Source organism: Myxocyprinus asiaticus, chromosome 43, assembly GCF_019703515.2.
Source record: "Myxocyprinus asiaticus isolate MX2 ecotype Aquarium Trade chromosome 43, UBuf_Myxa_2, whole genome shotgun sequence".
Taxonomy (NCBI): Eukaryota; Metazoa; Chordata; class Actinopteri; order Cypriniformes; family Catostomidae; genus Myxocyprinus; species Myxocyprinus asiaticus.
This window is the reverse complement of record NC_059386.1, coordinates 4,810,479-4,834,649: the sequence shown is the minus strand read 5'-3', so window position 1 is coordinate 4,834,649 and position 24,171 is coordinate 4,810,479. Positions and strand designations below refer to the sequence as shown.

The window sequence follows — 24,171 nt, the reverse complement described above, 5'->3', positions numbered from 1 at the left end:
TGTATGAAATATTTGTACAGGATATTCTCAGGACACTTTCATACACTGTAAAAGCTAATGTTGTCATTATTGGAAGAATCAAGTTGTCTTAATTAAACATGACTTAAATTGTAATGTTTTGGGATCATAACTCAAATAGCTAAGTTCCTTGAACTTATTTTTCTTAAAAATCCATAGATTTAAGATTTTAAGTGTTAATAACTCAAAATATTGAGTACAAAATTGAGGATAAAAGGAACAGTGTTAGGTTAGTTACTAAAAAAAACGAATCCACTACAAAGGACTAACTACTTCTCTAAAATTATAATCAGATTACTTTACTGATTAATTCACTGAAAAGTAATCACAATACTAATTACTTTACATTTAAGTTACATTCTGAAACAATTTGTTTTTCTTTTTTCCGCTCAACAAATTCAAAATAATGTCTATTTTTTCATTATTCATTGTCGCACACCCTTCAGCTGTCACATAAATGCAAATAGACGTACACATGAACATATGAATTCACATTTTAATTGTATAACACATATTTTTTTTAGAAATATTTGTAACCCAAGTTATGTTAAAGTAATTAATTTCATTGAAACTCAGTAAATGTAATCTGATTACAATAAAAAATGTTGTGCCTAAAAGTAATTAAATTACAGTAACTAATTACTTTGTAATCCAATTACACTTAACTACACCCAACACTGAATTCTTGCTATTAAGAATTCACAGAGGTTTTAGCTCTTTTGTAGTATTAATTATGTTTTGTTGCACCCTGTTAACACATCTCAGTTCACTTTGTGCATGTGTAACTGAAGCACAGGTGTCTATGCATTTCTGAATGACCTAGAATTAGTTATCATTTTCTTTTTGTAGGCTGTTCTATATGACCAAAATTTTTGTCCATTCAGTTAAAATTAATGAGTTGAATCAACAAAATGTAAATAGCAAATATGAGTTCAGTCTACTTGCATCTAGTTACCTTAACTTAAAAACACCAAATTAAGTTAAAACTTAATTACACAAGTTTGGGGCGCCATTACTCAGTTCAATTGAGGGAACGAGTTTACTCAATCAAATGAGTAGAGTCAACTTATTAGGGCTTTCAGTGTGAAGTAATGCTCGCATTATTACATTTTTGTATTATAAGTTGCCCCAAAACACATTTGACACAAGCTAAATAAAAAATGACACACTATAAGATTGGAAACACCCATTTTTGCCAATGTCAATGCCAATACAACAAAAATGAGCAAGTAAATATTATATAAACAAATCATTCTATATAATTTAAACTACTGTATATGGGCAAAATTTGGTTCATTTGTTTCTTTGCTAATTAATGTGTATATTTTTCCAAAAGATTTTCGACATGTCTCTTATGCTCCAAATATTATTAATTCCAAAAACCTTTTTGCTGGGTCCCAGGAGGATTGATTTGTCCTGAACAGTGAGGTCCAAATGCTTTACACCGAAGCCACATTTAAAAACTAAACTACAATCTAGAACACATGCTACAAAAATCATACCCTCACCACAGCACAAAAGCCCAGACAAAACAAACAGGCCATAGTTACAGGCAGTGCTGACAGAGCACAACAGATGCCCATTTGTGTTTTATGAAACAATGTTATTCATTACAGAGGTTATTGGCAGTTTATCATTTGCATTGTTTACAATAAACGTGATTTGGTAACATGATAGTTCAGTTACCACATTTGGCCTTAGGTCAGGTCTGTATATGATTGCATATCGAACCTTAATAACAGCTTATCTTTTGTTATAACAACATGTTGTGCTCTACGGAATTATATGTATTACTCTACGTACTGTTTCCACAATAGTTTGTATAACTTCTGCATAGTCACATGAGTGTACTCTGCAGATTTCATAAACACATTTTATTTACACCCATTATAAACAAACGGTTGCAAATTGTTGCATATCAGACCCTCAGATGTCTGGTTGTCATGGAAATAGGACACTCAACCACTAAGATCACTTATATCAGTGATGTTTTAAATCATTGTTGTCTCTTTTAAGGACCATGGTAACCACGGCCTGTTTCACACCGCATGCATAAACAGCACGTAAGCATTGTTGCAGCATGACTGCAACAGCAGACTTGTGATGTGCTTTTAGCTTTATTTCCATCCAAGCTGCAAATTTAAATTATTCGAAAAATCGGAATATTGCAAAACCAATTTACAAATAAAGAACGTTTCCATACCATGTGTTCAAGATAACAAAATCTTTGCTTCTGGGGAAATTGGCTCATATTGGCACATAACTGTGTTATTTTGTGGTATGTATCTAACACTTTATATTCCTAATATATTCCAATGTTTGTCTGCTACAAATTAAAGTTTAGAAATCTGCAACTTGTCTCTAAAATGTGCAAATTACTCCACTACCGGTTTAGGTTGCAAACACTAATAGAAACATTAAAATAATAATTAATAATAATTTTGACATTTTGTTCATGCATTTGTGGAAATCAAATGTATTTGTTCAGAAAATTAAATGTCATAAATAATATTATATAATTAACACTTTTAAGCAAAAATATGTATATAACACTTTTTGTTCACCAACTCTAAGTCCAGGTTGTTACAGTCCTAGTAGACTGCAACTCAAATGATACAGGGCTAAAGTAATGCCGAAAGGATGACTAACTTTGGTAATATTTCACATTGGTAAACGGTTCAACAATTAAAAATAGTGCAGACAGATTTAGGCCAATAATAGGGTTATGTTCAATGATTTGGAAATAAAGCATTTTTTTAAAGACACTTTTTGTGTTGCCTAAATGCTTTACTTGCCTGCTTGCCACAATACATGTATACTGTATGGTGTAATGTATCTGAATTATCTGCATTATAAAATGTATTATATATTATTATAATTATGACAATTTAATGTTATAACTTTATAATAATATAATGTTTAATGTTTATATAAATGATCTTTATTAGGGGACCTTTCTCAGTAAATACTGATACATGATTAACTGCGTTAATTCAATTAGGTACTCGGCACAACATCAATTGATTCGATTGAAAATTTTAATTGACAGCCCAAATTTGTATTAATTAACATTAACTAAGATTAACAAATTATGTAAATAATTAAATTATTGTTCATTGTTAATTCATTATGTTTAATGCATTTACTAATGTTAACAACCTTAGAACCTTATTGTAAGTAGACCATGACAGAAATTTTGCAACTCAGTCCGAGTGACAGAAATTATTATTAATGCAACTTCTGGTTATGCCATCCCCCATGTCATTCACCCCTATCTCCATTTCATTTGGAAAAATTTTACTTAAAACGTTAAACAAATGAAGAACATATGAATTCAAATCAGTTGATAAATGTTTTATTCAAATATAGAAATATGGCTTACTTAGTAGTTTAAGTCAGCACTGGACAGGTGAACTCTTCCACTCATAAAAGCGCACATGCAATGACAGTGTTCAGGATGTATGAAGTGGTATAATTAAAAAATGAACAATCCATAAATAATTTCGGCAACACTTTAAAATAAGGTTCCCTTTGTTAACATTAGTTAATGCATTAAGTATCATGAACTAACAATGAACAATATATTTTTTACAGCATTTATTAATCGTAGTCAATAGTTCTTAAAAATACAATTGTTCATTGTTAGTTCATGCTAGTTCATAGTGCTTTAACTAATGTTAACTAACACAACCTTTGATTTTACAAATGTACTAGTATATGTTGTAATTAACATTAACCAAGATTAGTGAATTCTGTAAAAGTATTGTTCATTGTTAGTTCATGTTAACTAATGTTGTTAACTAATGTTAACCAACAGAACCTTATTGTAAAGTGTTACCATAATTTATTGTTATTACATTGAGTTTTAACAGCCATAAATTATAAATTGTTATCAGGAGAAGGCCACTGAGAAACTTGATTACAAACTTGATTGTTGTCAAATCTAATTAACACGAAGAAGAGGATCACATTTACATCCAAATGGTAATTAATCAATATGGAACAGAAACCAAAACCCAGTGTCTTGCTAAACTACTTAAATCATCTGGATTCAGTCAGATGTACTGAATAGAAAGTGTCTGTGTCTCTGTCACTGTGTGTGGAACTTATATCGAGCCTGCTTTTGTTTTTTTTAAACAATGGGTGAGTAGATCACTAACATTATTTTATGGTGCTTCATGAAAGTCTATATATTACACATACACAAAATAAACACAGTTTATTTTTAAGTATAGCCATTTAGTATTTGCCATTCAGTTTGAATGCTGTAACCTGTTACTATGGGTGCCATAATAAACACGTGCTGGTCATGCCGCACAGACACATTATGTGTGAAACAAGCCAAATAAAAGTGCAGCTCTGATCCTGGCATCCTCCGTCTTCGTTGTTGTTGTTGCTTTTGTGCCGTGTGCAGAAACGTCAGAGGAAAAGTGGTCAGCACTAGATTACGTCACCAAGAGGCTCTCGTTGTAGGTGGAAATGCAAGAGGGATCAGTCACTTCAGGTATGTAGCTCTTCTTTAAAGGTCTCCTTCCAAGTAGGCCCTCTTGTGGGGCTTTACCACTGCACGGTACAGCTCGACTCGACTCGACTCGACTCGACGCTGCTCTGCTCTCTTTTTGGGGGTTTTCCACTGTGGATAGTACCTGATACTTTTTTTAGTATCACCTCGGTCGAGGTTCCAAGCGAACCGAGCCGATACTAAATGTGACGTCAAAACCCTGCAGATCACTGATTGTTCAGAGAGAATCATCACTACCAGCGTCACTGGATTTGAGACATGGGACATCAACTCACTAGTTTTAAAGTTAAAGTATGAAACACGAAACGGTTGTTCAAACAGCAGAGATGTAAAAGCTAACAAAAGAAAGATTCAAACACTCAAAAATATCTAAAAATAAAGATTATTACTGAGCTTATTTTCAAAATACACAAATGAAATGGTACTATGAGCTTCTTTATGGCGCTCATCACATGCATTAAAATTATAATAATAATTTTACAACAGTTTGGTTGCACCCATGCAGCAACAGTTCAATAAACTTAAGAGAAGACTAACGGGAAATTTAAACAAAACAAAAATAAAACAGCTTCAGAGGAGAGTATTTTTGTTTTATAATGTTTATTTGTCTGTGGGTTTTGTGAGTAATCTTTATGTTTGTGTGTGTATGAATGCAATAAGTTTGTCTTGCTTTTTATAAATATGAAATCGAAGATAAGGAAAATTGAAAGGTGTTAGAATGTGGATGATTAATTTACTTCTTAAATTTATGTCATTAAAGTCTGAGAGTCTTTGGAAAGATATGCACACATTTAAGCTTATAAAAGGGAGCAGGAGACATTCCCCAAACTCGTTTAGCTCACTGCTGATCCACTGGAGTCCATCTTGTTTTGTCTTTAACTACTCCTTGCACAGAATATTCCCAGTGAATCGAAATAAAGACTACTCTGGTGTGCGTTTCCGAGACAACAACATAACTCACGTTGGTTCAAAAATATAGAACTGTTGTTATTGACGTTTTGCAGAGGGTGGAGTAATTACTTCTGCGGAGATCAAATGGATATCAAATTAAAATAGCTTAACTGCATGTACGCTATAGTGCCGTTTAATGCGAGAAAGCTGCTGAAGACATGAAAGCGGCATGCACTGTATAATGCGACAGAGGCATTGTGTTGCAGTAGTGGGGTTTCCCTCTACATCAGACTTCAGGGTTCCCCGACGCACTTGAGCACATATGCACATGGGCACTCTTCAAAAACAAATAAAAACTTCACTTATGCATCTTTATGGACACATACGTTTTGCTCTCCAACTGTGTGTGTAAAAGTGCATTCTCTTAACAGCCTTTAATCCCTTAAACGGGCGAGGAAGGCTGCATTGGCGTTTGCATGATGATTCAGAATGCCACTTTCTGCAAAACCCTGGAATAAGCCGTTTTATCAAGTGCATGTAAACGTGGTCAAAGTTTTGACAGAATGAAAGATTCTCCTCTCTGCTCTTCCCATATTCCTTTATTTTCAAAGCCACATCTTTTCTTCTCGTCACCATATTAGTTTTTTTCATTTAAATACTTAATATACACAGATGAGCCAAAACATTATGACCACTCACAGGTGAAGCGGATAATGTTGATCATCTCCTAACAAGGCCACATGTCAAGGTCTGGGTAGATTAGATGGTAAGCGAAAAATCAGTTCTCGTAGTCAACATGTTGAATGCAGGAGAAATGGACAAGAGTAAAGCCCTGAGCGACTTTGACAAGGGCCAAACTGTTATGGCCAGATGACTGGGTCAGAGCATCTCTGAAGTGGCAAGGCTTGTGGGGTGCTCCCAGTCAGCAGTGGTGAGTACCTACTGACGGTCCGAGGAGGGACAAACCACAAACCGGCGACAGGGTGTTGGGCGTCCAATGCTCATCGAAGCGTGAGGGTAACGAAGGCTTTCCCATCTGGTCCGAACTGGCACAAGTCACAGAAAATGTTAATGATGGTTATGGGATGAATGTGTCACAGCGCACAGTGCATCGCACCCTGCTGTGTATGGGGCTGCGTAGCCGCTCAGAGTGGCCAGAGTGCCCATGATGACCCCTGTCCACCATCGAAAGCACCTACAATGGGTACGCGAGCGTCAAAACTGGACCTTGGAGCAGTGGAAGAAGGTCGCCTGGTCCAGTGAGTCCCTTTTTTTTTACATTACGTGGATGGCCGTGAACGTGTATACAATTTACCTGGGGAAGTGATGACACCAGGATGCACTATGAGAAGACGACAAGCTAGTGGAGGGAGTGTGATGCTCTGGGCAATGTTCTTTCAGCAGGATAATGCACCCTGCCACACAGCACACATTGTTCCGGAATGGTTTGAGGAACATGAAGAGTTCAAGATGTTACTCTGGCCTGCAAATTCCCCAGATCTCAATCTGATTAAGCATCTGTGGGATGTGCTGGACTAACAAGTTCGATCCATGGTGGCTGCACCTCGCAACTTACAGGACTTGAAGGATCTGCTGCTAATGTCTTGGTGCCAGATACCACAGAACACCTTCAGGGGTCTTGTAGAGTCCATGCCTCGGCAGGTCGGTGGTGTTTAGCAGCACATGGAGGACCAACAGAATATTAGGCAGGTGGTCATAATATTTTGGCTCACCAGTGTATGTATTATTATTATTATTATGATTATTCATTATTTTAAAAGATGTGATTAAAGCGGAGGCATTGATTTTGTGTAAAAGGTGATAATCTGTAGAGATAGTGTTACGCTGTCCTTGGAAAAGTGAACTTATGGTTAGCATCAGTTTTACTCCTGGAATGCAAGGAAGTCTTTTTCCACCAAAGATTCTTGAAAATGTTCAAGAATTTTTTGTTTGACTTTTCTTTCTATTTTAGGGTAGCATGGTTTCAGGTTGCACACATGAACAATCATGATGTCCTTGCCGGTTTCTGGGAAAGCCTTAAAGTTCACAGGCCACAGTTGACAGACCATCTGGTATAGCCCTTTCTATTTTCTAGCCAGCTTGGTTGTCAAGTATTGCTGAGCACTAGATAGTGAAAGTTCCTTACCTGGATTCAATCTTGAAATTTATAAGCCACTTCCCTTGAAAGTGTGCTTTATTAGCACTCATTTCAGCATCTGTTTGCATCTGTTTTAATTGGTGGACAGTCTCATAAGGGAGAGTATCTGGAGGAAAGGGAGTGGATGCTTGAAATTTTGTCCATAGGACTGTGAAGTTTCCTGCTCAACTGAAGCTTTGCAGGTGTCAGCCCAGTTGTTTCTTGTCCTGCAGGGTTCAGAACAAACCTTAACTCAGGAAGGTAAACATCCCCCTTCCTGTCATTCTCCTTGACATAGAACGCAGTCGTGCACTTCAAGGTATAACTGACCTGTTCAGTCATTTTTGTTTGTGGAAGGTAGGCTGTGCTAAGCTTGGGAATAACAGTCTACTGCTCAAACAGTTCTTCAAAAACTGTAGAGACAAACTCGAATCCCCCATCTGATAGGATGAAGGTTGGATTTTATCCATCTTGTGAAGACTTCCATTTTGAGGGTTCTCACAATGGTTGTTGCAGTTTGATTGGGGAATATTTTTACCCTTTGTGTATGCTAGTCCACAGCTACCATCACATACTCATTTTGTTGAGAGCTGTGGGGAAAAAAGCCCATGATGTCCAATCCTACCATCTCATTATGACTGTTTACTAGGGCTGCACAATTAATCGTATTTTAATCGTGATCACAATTTCTGCCTCTCGTGGTTAATTAAGTATAATCGTCTGCAATATTAGTGAGCTAGCAAACAGAAGCTCGGGCAAGAGAGAGAGAGAGAAAGTACTTTGAAGGAGTGCGCGCTGTCTTTTTCAGGCAGAATAATCAAACATAAGGATATATATGTGTGAAAACTGATGTGCAGTATCAAATACACAGAATGTATGATAGTACTAACTGTAGAGAGCACATCATTATTAAGACAAAGCCAAATCCCGGACATTTAGAGGCAATTTTGAAATCCCGCCCGGGTCTTTTTTCAGGTCTAAGAAAGAGGACATGCACAGGAAAAAGAGGATGTATGGTCACCCTATGTTACATTATTTGTTTGCTTGTTTGTTTGTCATTGCATCACAAATGTCATGGACTCAGCTGGACTCTGAAAAAGATCCTGAGTCCTAAAGGCTCGAATCCGAGTCAAATCCGAGTTAAAATGCATATGAGTACGAAGTCCGATTCCGAACTCGAGTACCCCAACTCTAGTTGCTCTTGCTAAATCAGTTCAGCTGTGAAAGGGTGGTTATTCATCTATTTTGTGTAGAGAACAGACTATACCAAGCAGAGGAAAGAATGCGTTAGATGGCATCTGCAATAACATTTAGCTTGCCTTTTCTGTACCCAACTCAGAAGAAGACTTTTAGTTTTGGTGGAATTCTGGACCCACTGCAAGTCAAAGTGATCTGTGACTGTGAAAGTAGTTTTTGTTCCAAGTACTGTTGCCACTTTTCCACATATTACGTAAATAACACTTTTTGTTCACCAACTCTAAGTCCAGGTTGTTACAGTCCTAGTAGACTGCAACTCAAATGATACAGGGCTAAAGTAATGCCGAAAGGATGACTAACTTTGGTAATATTTCACATTGGTAAACGGTTCAACAATTAAAAATAGTGCAGACAGATTTAGGCCAATAATAGGGTTATGTTCAATGATTTGGAAATAAAGCATTTTTTTAAAGACACTTTTTGTGTTGCCTAAATGCTTTACTTGTCTGCTTGCCACAATATATGTATACTGTATGGTGTAATGTATCTGAATTATCTGCATTATAAAATGTATTATATATTATTATAATTATGACAATTTAATGTTATAACTTTATAATAATATAATGTTTAATGTTTATATAAATGATCTTTATTAGGGGACCTTTCTCAGTAAATACTGATACATGATTAACTGCGTTAATTCAATTAGGTACTCGGCACAACATCAATTGATTCGATTGAAAATTTTAATTGACAGCCCAAATTTGTATTAATTAACATTAACTAAGATTAACAAATTATGTAAATAATTAAATTATTGTTCATTGTTAATTCATTATGTTTAATGCATTTACTAATGTTAACAACCTTAGAACCTTATTGTAAGTAGACCATGACAGAAATTTTGCAACTCAGTCTGAGTGACAGAAATTATTATTAATGCAAATTCTGGTTATGCCATCCCCCATGTCATTCACTCCTATCTCCATTTCATTTGGAAAAATTTTACTTAAAACGTTAAACAAATGAAGAACATATGAATTCAAATCAGTTGATAAATGTTTTATTCAAATATAGAAATATGGCTTACTTAGTAGTTTAAGTCAGCACTGGACAGGTGAACTCTTCCACTCATAAAAGCGCACATGCAATGACAGTGTTCAGGATGTATGAAGTGGTATAATTAAAAAATGAACAATCCATAAATAATTTCGGCAACACTTTAAAATAAGTTTCCCTTTGTTAACATTAGTTAATGCATTAGGTATCATGAACTAACAATGAACAATATATTTTTTACAGCATTTATTAATCGTAGTCAATAGTTCTTAAAAATACAATTGTTCATTGTTAGTTCATGCTAGTTCATAGTGCTTTAACTAATGTTAACTAACACAACCTTTGATTTTACAAATGTATTAGTATATGTTGTAATTAACATTAACCAAGATTAGTGAATGCTGTAAAAGTATTGTTCATTGTTAGTTCATGTTAACTAATGTTGTTAACTAATGTTAACCAACAGAACCTTATTGTAAAGTGTTACCATAATTTATTGTTATTACATTGAGTTTTAACAGCCATAAATTATAAATTGTTATCAGGAGAAGGCCACTGAGAACTATTACAAACTTGATTGTTGTAAAATCTAATTAACACGAAGAAGAGGATCACATTTACATCCAATTGGTAATTAATCAATATGGAACAGAAACCAAAACCCAGTGTCTTGCTAAACTACTTAAATCGTCTGGATTCATTCAGATGTACTGAATAGAAAGTGTCTGTGTCCCTGTCACTGTGTGTGGAACTTATATCGAGCCTGCTTTTGTTTTTTTTAAACAATGGGTGAGTAGATCACTAACATTATTTTATGGTGCTTCATGAAAGTCTATATATTACACATACACAAAATAAACACAGTTTATTTTTAAGTATAGCCATTTAGTATTTGCCATTCAGTTTGAATGCTGTAACCTGTTACTATGGGTGCCATAATAAACACGTGCTGGTCATGCCGCACAGACACATTATGTGTGAAACAAGCCAAATAAAAGTGCAGCTCTGATCCTGGCATCCTCCGTCTTCGTTGTTGTTGTTGCTTTTGTGCCGTGTGCAGAAACGTCAGAGGAAAAGTGGTCAGCACTAGATTACGTCACCAAGAGGCTCTCGTTGTAGGTGGAAATGCAAGAGGGATCAGTCACTTCAGGTATGTAGCTCTTCTTTAAAGGTCTCCTTCCAAGTAGGCCCTCTTGTGGGGCTTTACCACTGCACGGTACAGCTCGACTCGACTCGACTCGACTCGACTCTGCTCTGCTCTCTTTTTGGGGGTTTTCCACTGTGGATAGTACCTGATACTTTTTTTAGTATCACCTCGGTCGAGGTTCCAAGCGAACCGAGCCGATACTAAATGTGACGTCAAAACCCTGCAGATCACTGATTGTTCAGAGAGAATCATCACTACCAGCGTCACTGGATTTGAGACATGGGACATCAACTCACTAGTTTTAAAGTTAGCAACAGCGACATCATTTGTTCACGCGACTTTCGAATTGTAAAAAGAAACGGCTGTGCGCAAAACCATGCCGTGGTCAATAAACGAGGTGCAGACGTTCCTCTCGTTAGCAACGAACGAAACGACATGAAATGAAAAAGTCTTTCAGGAAGTGACTCAGCTGTTGGCCGCACACGGCTACCACCGGACCTACCAACAGTGTAGGGAAAAGTTAAAAAAACTTAAAAGTGACTACAGAACCATCAAGGACCACAACAGCTGGAGTGGTTCAAACAGAAGAAAGTGGAAGTGGTTCGACCAAATGGACGCTATCTATGGCAATAGACCGGCGAGCAATGGGAGGGAGAGTGCCCTGGACTCGGTGTTGTTGGAGTCCACGATGGAGGATGGTAGGTTTTGTTACATTAACTCTATATTCTGCTTGAAAGCTTCACTTTATTTAGTTAACCAGCTACTGGAAAGCTTGCTTCTAAAACAACCAGGCCAGTTTAACTGTTACACTTGTGTAAAATCACCATGCAACAACTGTGTCATGTCTGTAGCCCAACTATGACGATTAGCCTATAATCCCACCCATGTTGAGGCGGCACTAAACTGCAGTGGAAAAGCAAGCTCAGAAAAGTAAAGCGAGCAGAGTCGAGTCGAGTCAAACCGTTACGTGAAGTGGAAAAGTGCCATTGGTCTACACAGTGGTAAGATAAGCTCAAAAGTGCTCAAAGCAGTGGAAAAGCTCTTCCAGTCTACAATCTTCCTTAAGGACTTGAACTGAAGATGAACTTTTAAACCCCTCCTGCAGAGCCAGACAGATTTGTATGTTTTTTTTTAGGTTAATGAAAAACCAGGATGTGTTAAAGAGTGACAATAAAATACTGAAACCTTGCAGTGGCTTTCAAAAGTCCACATTAAAAATATGGGATTCAAAATTGAATTTAAACTTGAAAATATATGTATATATATATATATATATATATATATATATATATATATATATATATATATATATATATATATATATATATATATATATATATATATATATATAGGATTTTCCGAAATGTAAAATAAATTTTTTTATGTCATAACATTAATAAGAAATAGTTCTGCACTATTTCTAGGTCACTGATCAAATAAGCAAATTTGTAACACTGACCAGATGCTTTTTGAAACATTCTCAAATCATGCTCAGATAGTACGGTTTAAAATCTACACTTCTCTATGTCTGCATTAAACAGCCTGGTATAGGCTTTTCAGCCAGATTTAAAAAGTAAAACAATTATGAAACACGAAACGGTTGTTCAAACAGCAGAGATGTAAAAGCTAACAAAAGAAAGATTCAAACACTCAAAAATATCTAAAAATAAAGATTATTACTGAGCTTATTTTCAAAATACACAAATGAAATGGTACTATGAGCTTCTTTATGGCGCTCATCACATGCATTAAAATTATAATAATAATTTTACAACAGTTTGGTTGCACCCATGCAGCAACAGTTCAATAAACTTAAGAGAAGACTAACGGGAAATTTAAACAAAACAAAAATAAAACAGCTTCAGAGGAGAGTATTTTTGTTTTATAATGTTTATTTGTCTGTGGGTTTTGTGAGTAATCTTTATGTTTGTGTGTGTATGAATGCAATAAGTTTGTCTTGCTTTTTATAAATATGAAATCGAAGATAAGGAAAATTGAAAGGTGTTAGAATGTGGATGATTAATTTACTTCTTAAATTTATGTCATTAAAGTCTGAGAGTCTTTGGAAAGATATGCACACATTTAAGCTTATAAAAGGGAGCAGGAGACATTCCCCAAACTCGTTTAGCTCACTGCTGATCCTCTGGAGTCCATCTTGTTTTGTCTTTAACTACTCCTTGCACAGAATATTCCCAGTGAATCGAAATAAAGACTACTCTGGTGTGCGTTTCCGAGACAACAACATAACTCACGTTGGTTCAAAAATATAGAACTGTTGTTATTGACGTTATGCAGAGGGTGGAGAAATTACTTCTGCGGAGATCAAATGGATATCAAATTAAAATAGCTTAACTGCACATACGCTATAGTGCCGTTTAATGCGAGAAAGCTGCTGAAGACATGAAAGCAGCATGCACTGTATAATGCGACAGAGGCATTGTGTTGCAGTAGTGGGATTTCCCTCTACATCAGACTTCGGGGTTCCCCGACGCACTTGAGCACATATGCACATGGGCACTCTTCAGAAACAAATAAAAACTTCACTTATGCATCTTTATGGACACATACGTTTTGCTCTCCAACTGTGTGTGTAAAAGTGCGTTCTCTTAACAGCCTTTAATCACTTAAACGGGCGAGGAAAGCTGCATTGGCGTTTGCATGATGATTCAGAATGCCACTTTCTGCAAAACCCTGGAATAAGCCGTTTTATCAAGTGCATGTAAACGTGGTCAAAGTTTTGACAGAATGAAAGATTCTCCTCTCTGCTCTTCCCATATTCCTTTATTTTCAAAGCCACACCTTTTCTTCTCATCATCATATTAGTTTTTTCATTTAAATACTTAATATACACAGATGAGCCAAAACATTATGACCACTCACAGGTGAAGCGAATAATGTTGATCATCTCCTAACAAGGCCACATGTCAAGGTCTGGGTAGATTAGATGGTAAGCGAAAAATCAGTTCTCGTAGTCAACACGTTGAATGCAGGAGAAATGGACAAGAGTAAAGCCCTGAGCGACTTTGACAAGGGCCAAACTGTTATGGCCAGATGACTGGGTCAGAGCATCTCTGAAATGGCAAGGCTTGTGGGGTGCTCCCAGTCAGCAGTGGTGAGTACCTACTGACGGTCCGAGGAGGGACAAACCACAAACCGGCGACAGGGTGTTGGGCGTCCAATGCTCATCGAAGCGTGAGGGTAACGAAGACTATCCCGTCTGGTCCGAAATGGCACAAGTCACAGAAAATGTTAATGATGGTTATGGGATGAATGTGTCACAACACACAGTGCATCGCACCCTGCTGTGTATGGGGCTGCGTAGCCGCTCAGAGTGGCCAGAGTGCCCATGATGACCCATGTCCACCATCGAAAGCACCTACAATGGGTACACGAGCATCAAAACTGAACCTTGGAGCAGTGGAAGAAGGTCGCCTGGTCCAGTGAGTCCCTTTTTTTTTACATTACGTGGTTGGCCGTGTACGTGTACGCAGTTTACCTGGGGAAGTGATGACACCAGGATGCACTGTGAGAAGACGACAAGCCAGTGGAGGGAGTGTGATGCTCTGGGCAATGTTCTTTCAGCAGGATAATGCACCCTGCCACACAGCACACATTGTTCCGGAATGGTTTGAGGAACATGAAGAGTTCAAGATGTTACACTGGCCTGCAAATTCCCCAGATCTCAATCTGATTAAGCATCTGTGGGATGTGCTGGACTAACAAGTTCGATCCATGGTGGCTCCACCTCGCAACTTACAGGACTTGAAGGATCTGCTGCTAATGTCTTGGTGCCAGATACCACAGAACACCTTCAGGGGTCTTGTAGAGTCCATGCCTCGGTGGGTCGGCGGTGTTTAGCAGCACATGGAGGACCAACGGCATATTAGGCAAGTGGTCATAATATTTTGGCTCACCAGTGTATGTATTATTATTATTATTATGATTATTCGTTATTTTAAAAGATGTGATTAAAGCGGAGGCATTGATTTTGTGTAAAAGGTGATAATCTGTAGAGATAGTGTTACGCTGTCCTTGGAAAAGTGAACTCATGGTTAGCATCAGTTTTACTCCTGGAATGCAAGGAAGTCTTTTTCCACCAAAGATTCTTGAAAGTTTTCAAGAATTTTTTGTTTGACTTTTCTTTCTATTTTAGGGTAGCATGGTTTCAGGTTGCACACATGAACAATCATGATGTCCTCGCCGGTTTTTGGGACAGCCTTAAAGTTCACAGGCCACAGTTGACAGACCATCTGGTATAGCCCTTTCTATTTTCTAGCCAGCTTGGTTGTCAAGTATTGCTGAGCACTAGATAGTGAAAGTTCCTTACCTGGATTCAATCTTGAAATTTATAAGCCACTTCCCTTGAAAATGTGCTTTATTAGCACTCATTTCAGCATCTGTTTGCATCTGTTTTAATTGGTGGACAGTCTCATAAGGGAGAGTATCTGGAGGAAAGGGAGTGGATACTTGAAACTTTTTGTCCATAGGACTCCAGTTTCCTGCCCAACTGAAGCTCTGCTGGTGTCAGCCCAGTTGTTTCTTGTCCTGCAGGGTTCAGAGCAAACCTTAACTCAGGAAGGTAAAAACATCCCCCTTCCTGTCATTCTCCTTGACATAGAACGCAGTTGTGCACTTCAAGGTATAACTGACCTGTTCAGTCATTTTTGTTTGTGGAAGGTAGGCTGTGCTAAGCTTGGGAATTACAGTCTACTGCTCAAACAGTTCTTCAAAAACTGTAGAGACAAACTCAAATCCCCCATCTGATAGGATGAAGGTTGGACTTTATCCATCTTGTGAAGACTTCCATTCTGAGGGTTCTCACAATGGTTGTTGCAGTTTGCATGGGGAATATTTTTACCCTTTGTGTATGCTAGGCCACAGCTACCATCACATACTCATTTTGTTGAGAGCTGTGGGGAAAAAAAGCCCATGATGTCCATTCCTACCATCTCATTATGACTGTTTACTAGGGCTGCACAATTAATCGTATTTTAATTGTGATCACAATTTCTGCCTCTCGTGGTTAATTTAGTATAATCATCTGCGATATTAGTGAGCTAGCAAACAGAAGCTCGGGCAAGAGAGAGAGAGAGAAAGTACTTTGAAGGAGTGCGCGCTGCCCCTCTCAGGCAGAATAATCAAACATAAGGATATATATGCGTGAAAACTGATGTGCAATATCAAATACACAGAATGTATGATAGTACTAACTGTAGAGAGCACATCATTATGAAGACAAAGCCAACTCCTGGACATTTAGAGGCAATTTTGAAATCCCGGCCGGACGCTTTTTTCAGGTCTGAAAAAGAGGACATGCAATGGAAAAAGAGGATGTATGGTCACTCTATGTTACGTTATTTGTTTGCTTGTTTGTTTGTCATTGCATCACAAATGTCATGGACTCAGCTGGACTCTGAAAAAGATCCTGAGTCCTAAAGGCTCGAGTCCGAGTCAAGTCCGAGTAAAAATGCATATGAGTCTGAAGTCCTATTCTGAACTCGAGTACCCCAACTCTAGTTGCTCTTGCTAAATCAGTTCAGCTCTCAGTTTTGTGTAGTGAACTGACTATACCAAGCAGAGGAAAGAATGCGTGAGATGGCATCTGCAATAACATTTAGCTTGCCTTTTCTGTACCCAACTCAGAAGAAGACTTTTAGTCTTGGTGGAATTCTGGACCCACTGCAAGTCAAAGTGATCTGTGACTGTGAAAGTAGTTTTTGTTCCAAGTACTGTTGCCACTTTTCCACATACCACACTACTGAGGCATTCCCTTTTTGGTTGCAGAGTAGCTCACTTCAGCTGTGTTGAGTGTTCTACTGTGGTATTCAATAACCTGTTCAAAGTCTGAACCTGTTTTTTGTGCCAGGATTTTTTTTGTACTTGCTGTACATCCCTATCGATGCCTGGCCACAAGACTTTTGAACACAGGCATAGTTTTGTTTTAATAATACCTTGATACCCTTAATGAGCCAACAACAAAGTACGTTGCCTGGCTGCTTAGGGAATCACTATGTGGTTCCAATTTAGAATCAGATGACCAATGCATGATAATTTATATTTAATGTGCCTGTATTCAGGGCTGCACAAATTCCAACATTTCTGCTGGATACACATCCTCAAAGTGCATTGAGTTTCATCTGCTGCTGCTATTTCCTCAAGTTCGCGAGGCGTAAAAGCTTTGAGAACTGCACGCTTTGTGACAAAATAGATGTGATCATCGTCACATGTTGCAGCTGGAGGTGGATTCACAGTGAGGCATGAGAGTGAGTCAGCTGTGTTTTGTGGGCCAGGCTTGTAGATCACTTTGAAATTGTAGTGCTGCAGCCTTAATGCCCAGTTCAATCCTGGCAGGCGGTTTCGTTCTAGGTGAATATATCGCCTCCAGTGGCTAATGGTCCGTGATTATCGAAAAGTCTTTCCCATAGAGGAACACGTGGAACTTTTCACAAGCCCATTCTATGGCTAACGCCTCCCTTTCTGTTTGGGAATAGTGCCTTTCCACATCTGTCAAAGCACGACTGGCATAATAGACTGGTTTGAATGCACCACCAGCCTGTTTTTGGCTTAGAATCGGTCCAAGTCCCACTGGACTTGCATCCACAATCACCTTTGTGTCCGCCTCCTGGCTGTAGTGTGCCATTGTGTGTGAGCTGGCCAGTGCCGACTTGAGCGCATTAAATGCAGCTTCTTGTTCTTTTCCCCATGACCGTGTGCATGATGACCTAGTGAGTCGTCTTAAAGGCTCTGCCACAGTAGCCAGGTTGGGTATTTTGGGGCTGTTGAGTATTTTGTATTTCTTCCACTTTGGATTGTGCTGCCCCATTTCCACTCTTGGAGAGTATGTGACCCATGAACTCCATCTCACTCATTCTAAAAACACATTTGTCATGGTTTAATGTTAGCTGCTTCTCCTGCAAGCTTTGCATAACTTGACGTAGCTGTGTATCATGCTCTTGTACACTTTTCCCAAACACGACAATGTCATCTGTGATGTTGTGAACTCCATTAATGCCCTGAAGAACTTGCCGAATTATATACTGGTATGTCTCAGGGGCAGAAGAAATGCCAAACATGAGTCTTTTGTATCTCCATAGTCCAGTGTGAGACACAAATGTGGTCAGTGAACGTGACTCAGGTTTCAGTTCGATCTGATGGTACCCCCATTTTAAGTCCAGTTTGGAAAACACTTCTTTTTTCTCTCTCCCCTTTTCTCCCCCAATTTGAAATGCCCAATTCCCTATGCGCTCTAAGTCCTCGTGGTGGCATAGTGACTTGCCTCAATCCAGGTGGCGGAGGATGAATCTCAGTGGCCTCCGCGTCTGAGACTGTCAATCCACGCATCTTATCACTTGGCTTGTTGAGCGTGTTACCGCAGAGACGTAGCGCGTGTGGAGGCTTCACGCTATTCTCCGCGGCATCCACGCGCAACTCATCACATGCCCCACTGAGAGCGAGAACCACATATTATAGCGACCATGAGGAGGTTACCCCATGTGACTCTACCCTCCCTAGCAACCGGGCCAATTTGGTTGCTTAGGAGACCTGGTTGGAGACACTCAGCATGCCCTGGATTCGAGGGGTGGTAGTCAGCATCTTTACTCACTGAGCTACCCAGGCCCCCTGGAAACCACTTCTGCTCCAGGCATGTCCTCCAGAATTTCATCAATGGTGGGAATGGGGTGCCGCTCACACACAACAGCCTCATTGACTCTGCGCATATCTATGCAAATCCTGATGTCTCCACTTTTTTTTGCACCACCACAAGCGGTGAAACCAATGGAGTTGGCCCTTCTACTTTTTCAGTGACATCCAGTTCTTCTAGCTGCTTCAGTTTGGATTCAACCAATTTCCTCACACTAAACGGCAATCTGTGTATTGGTTGTGCAACAGGAACAACACTACTGTTGATATGCAATTCCAGTTGGTAGTCTTTCAGCTTGCCCAAACCTTCAAGACATGCCTTGTATTCCTGTTGTAGTGACACTGTAAATGCTGCAGCATCCTCATGATGCACTGCATTGACATCTGATGTGGCACCAATGTGTAGAATTCTTAGGGCAGTGGCAGTTCTCCGCCCCAACACAGACTCCTGTGCTCCATTTACAACCAGAACGTCAGCCCTGACACCTTTATTTCCTCTGACGGGCCTGAAATCAGCAGTGAAAATTCCTCCACGGCCAGTGGTGGATCAGATCCATATGCATACAGCCATTTACAGGGTTGGGATGGTTACTTTTGAAATGTATTCCACTACGGATTACAGAATACATGCTGTAAAATGTAATTTGTAACGTATTTCATTAGATTACTCAAGGTCAGTAACGTATTCTAAATACTATGGATTACTTCTTCAGCATTGGTACATTTTTTCACTTGTTTTGACTATAAAAACAGTAAGACAAAATACACATGTTAAAAATACATTCTCTGAAAAACCTAAATATCTTTTGCAGTGTTGTTTCTAAAACAAGATAAATCAAATTGATCTTATTTTAAGGATTTTTAGATATTTTAACAGGAAAACAATACAAAAATTATTATCAAGAATATGATTTTTGCCCTAATATCAAAGGTCTTACTAGAAAAAAAAAAATGAAGATCCAACGTGAATTGTTTTGATAAAAAAATATGATCGTGCCTGGTAACATGCATGTAAAATGGCTCGAAATAGCATTTTAGCTTAGCGTAAAGCTGACTATTTACACAAGGTTTATTTCTATTTCTTCTGCTCCAAACTTACTTCAAACTTACTTCTCTGTCTGCTCGTATGAATGTAACACATCATAAGAAAGTGTTTCACCGCTGCTCAAACGCTCTTTGGATCACATCATTTATATGTATAAATGTTTTCCATCTGAAAGGACTAAATATTAAATGAAACAAATGACAATTAAATGCAAAGTAATCTCTTCAGTAATCAAAATACTTTTTGAATGTAACTGTATTCTGATTACCAATGATTTAAACTGTAACTGTAGTGGAATACAGTTACTTATATTTTGTATTTTGAAAACATATTCCTGTTACATGTATTCCGTTACTCCCCAACCCTGGCCATTTAGATGAGATTTTAACGGTGTGTGACTGTTTTTGTGCAATGCTTGGAACACATTTGAACCGACAATATTACAGCTAGCTCCAGAGTCTATTAGCATGGTTACTGGCATACCGTTCACCATTATCAGCATTTCAGCCTCATTTGTCACTCCGTGTAGAATGAACACCCATTCAGGATCATCATCCTCGTCTGTGATGTCCACTGACACTTTGCTGTGTGGGGGCTTGTTTGACACCTGGTTTACTTTTAGTCCTGTTTTTGTATGGCAAACCGCTGCAAAATGGCCCTCTTTGCCACAAGCACGACATTGTTTTCCTTTTGTAACAGTGCACATTTGCCCATGATGTCCAGGACGGCTACAACGACGGCATGTTAGTGGACGTGCATAATTTGTATGTTGTTGTGTAGATGCAAATTACTTGAATTTTGGTTGTGACTTGCTGTCAGCAGAATATTTACGTAGTTGCACAGGTTTGCACTTTCCATTTTTGCCGCTTGCTGATCAGCAGCTTCCATCATTCTTGCAATATCTTGCAGACTAGACAACATGAGATCCTTTTCACGCAACAGTCGTCTCCTGAGAGCAGTGGAAATGCATTTGTCGATGACTTGATCATGAATGAAACCTTCTTTGTGATCGCCAAAATCACAAGTCACAGCCAATTGTTTTAATCTGCTTACAAAGGAATCCACAGATACACCTTGCTCTTGTACAGCTTGCCGGAAAATATGTCTCTCGTATGGGACTTTTTTCTGTGGAGTGAAATACTTGTTAAGTTTCGTTAATGCTGCATCAAAATCTTTATCATCACCTGTCTTCCATTGTTGCAAATATGTCTTGCACATCTGAGCCACCCAAGTGAAGCAGTAACGCACGTTTTAGAGCATTATCTTTAATGCCAGAAGCAGTCAGATAAAGTTTGAAAATGAAGGATAATAATACCAGAATTTTGTGATATAAGTTTATAAACTATCACAAAACCACAGGATGTAAAGCAGAATGATGGCCTAATGTCTGATAATTTTCTAACTTTAGCATTTATAGTAAAAGAGTAAGTAAATCATTCACTTGTTGCTGTGTGTTGTATTGAAAAGACAGTAATAAAATCTGCTTCTTACTTTACCAAGATCATGTTTCTTGTCTCCATGTAAACCTCCATTTATATGTACCTGCATAACCTCCAATGATGCCTTTATTCGTTTATTTCCAAAGGCGATGTTTCATAAGCCATGCTGAACGTGAGATCTGCGTGTCAGTTTACTATACACTGCTAAGGAAGAGAGAATGCTCTCTGACAAGAACGGAGAGTAAAATGTGTTTATTAATTTGCCAAGATTAAACAAGATGCAGTTTTGGTGCAAAGAAAGTTAAAGCAGCATTTGCCCAGCAGCTTTCTGCTCTCTGCTGGTTGTGTAAATTTTGTGGAGATGTGTCAGATGGCACGGAGGACTGTCCAGTCAGCACCTGATCTCTCATTCATTCTGCCTGTGCAACAGTGTAATAAAACGATGGCAAAATGCGATATACGATAAAACTATATGCGTTCAAAACCAATGTGTTTATGAAAATCATAATTAATGACGACATATATTGCCAGCCTGTAATATAAAGCAGCATAATGTAGTATTTTTGTATCGCTAAAATAGCTGGAAGTGGCTGATACCGGAAGTGGTCCACATTCAAGATTGATAATGGCGAGGGGCCTAGGTAGCTCAGCGAGAATTAACGCTGACTACCACCCCTGGAGTCACGAGTTCGAATCCAGGGTGTGCTGAGTGACTCCAGCCAGGTCTCCTAAGCAACCAAATTGGCCCGGTTGCTGGGGAAGGTAGAGTCACATGGGGTAACCTCCTCGTGGTTGTGATTAGTGGTTCTCGCTCTCAGTGGGGTGCGTGGTAAGTTGTGCGTGGCTTGCGGAGAATAGCATGAGCCTCCAGATGCTGTGAGTCTCCGTGGAGTCATGCACAATGAGCCAAGTGATAAGATGCGCGGATTGACTATCTCAGAAGAGGAGGCAACTGAGACATGTCCTCCGCCACCAGGATTGAGGTGAGTAACTGCGCCACCGCGAGGACCTAGTAAGTAGTGGGAATTGGGCATGCCAAATTGGGGAGAAAAGGGGCTAAAATAATAATAATGATGATAATAATAATAATAATAATAATAATAATAATAATAAAGGTTGATAATGGCAGCACCCACCTGAAAAATAAGGTGGATATGTCTAGGGTATTGATGTCAAAGTGTAATTCACTGGATAACTTCACTAGCTAAGCCTTCTCAATTTAAACACAAAATTAGGCTTAGGGGAAAAAACTGTTTGTCTAATTTTATTTTACAAACCTAATCTGAGTGTGACAAATGAATTATTCTTTGTTTTAATTCAAAAATAACACCATGTCTCTCAATTAATGTCATGACATAGTCTGTATGCATAATAATGATAAAACAATTAGCAACATGCTGTTTTTAATGGTTTCAGTGGACTATAACATTCCGAATGCATTTCATGTCAACTACCCAACTCGTGAGTTCCTCTCGACGAAAAGCTGCAGTTACTCTTATCTTCCACGCGAGGGCGCGTTATCTTATTCTTTCAGGACACTGGTGGTCATGTGACTCAGTCAAGATGGCGTCGGGGCAACAGTGGGTGTTGGTTGAGATGGTGCAAGCGTTTTACGAGGTAACTACAAACTCTCTGATTGTATTGTTTCTTTTTTAAAGTTTTGTGAAAGAGGGTAGACTTTCTGTGTTTGTCCATAAGATATGTGTTGGGCTGTATTTCACATACAGTATCCAGTGTAAACTCCAGGAAGTGAACAGTATTACACGCGAGTGTCAGCCACACAGGTGAGACTCACTCTGGTCTTACTTTACCACATTTGTACCCGCCAAAATAGCATAGATTTACTGATATTGTCACAACAGAATACAATAAACTAATATATTACCTTTTAAACAATGTGATTAGCTTTCAGAATATTTGTTTCATTGTAATTTATCTTTCAATAACATTTGTGGCTGATACCAAGTTAACATAGTTTGATTGTAGTAACTAGTATTTTGGCGGAATCTATGGTTACCATGGTGAATGCTCTAACATTCATATCTTTAGGAGTGTCAACGTTAGTAGTGATATTGTCACTTTTTTTTTTTTGGATTAAAGGAATAGTTCACCCAAAATTGAAAATGATGTCATCATTTACTCATATTTCCTTTAATATCTTTTTGACTTTCTTCTGTGGAACACAAAAGGATAATTTTTGAAGAATCTTCACATAGCTCTTTTCCATACAATGGCTGTTCATAGTGACCACATCTGTCCAAAAAGGACTAAATGCACCATATAAGTGGTCAATATGACTCTGTGTGCTGTGTCCCATTGTTCTAAAATGGTATTATAGCATTGTGTGATGAACAGACTGAAGTGTGCTTGTCAGTTGTCACTTATTATTGTGCACCTTGGAGCAGCTTTCAAATATATATATATATATATATATATATATATATATATATATATATAATATATATATATATATATATATATATATATATATATATATATATATAAAAAATTTTTTTACATATATTTATGTATTTATGAACATACAGTGTTGCATATCTTTCTTTCTTGATTATACACCAGTTCAATTCATCATAAAAATGCTCCTATCCATCCATCCATTCTTCACTTATGGAGAACACCAGTTCCAACCATCAAAGAAATGCTCCCATCCAGTCATCCATCCATCACTTATGGACAACACCAGTTCCATCCTTCCATCCATCCATCAATTCTTCACTTATGGACAACACCAGTTCCATCCATCATAAAAATGCTCCTATCCATCCATCCATCCATTCATTCATTCATTCATACTTCACTTATGGACAACACCATTTCCATCCATCATAAAAATGCTCCTATTCATCCATCCATCCATTCATTCTTCACTTATGGAGAACACCTCTTCCAACCGTCAAATAAATGCTCCTATCCATCCATCCATCCATCCATCCATTCATTCATTCTTCACTTATGGAGAACACCAGTTCCAACCATCAAATATATTCTCCCATCCATCCATCCCTCCATCAATTATGGATAACACCAGTTCCATCCATCCATCTATCGCTG

The 24,171-nt window shown here is 38.3% G+C and overlaps 3 protein-coding genes across 6 annotated transcripts in view; 2 read left to right on the top strand and 1 right to left on the bottom strand.

Annotated features, from left to right (window-relative positions):
• si:busm1-57f23.1 (uncharacterized protein LOC368621 homolog) overlaps positions 1-24,171 on the bottom strand; it is a 76,600-nt gene that overhangs the window by 3,782 nt on the left and 48,647 nt on the right. The window lies entirely within an intron of this gene.
• Positions 1-24,171, top strand: part of rassf6 (Ras association domain family member 6) — an 88,374-nt gene that overhangs the window by 18,845 nt on the left and 45,358 nt on the right. The gene's annotated exons all lie outside the window — the stretch shown is intronic.
• The window catches only part of LOC127433285 (serine palmitoyltransferase 1-like), a 94,541-nt gene continuing 92,973 nt past the window's right edge, over positions 22,604-24,171 (top strand). For all 4 annotated transcript variants that reach the window (XR_007895868.1, XR_007895867.1, XM_051685031.1 and 1 more), the window contains exon 1: positions 22,604-22,716. Coding sequence is in view for 2 of the 4 variants with exons in the window: in XM_051685031.1 (XP_051540991.1) it covers positions 22,663-22,716 (54 nt within the window). In the remaining 2 variants the exon portion in view is untranslated. The remainder of the gene's footprint in view (positions 22,717-24,171) is intronic.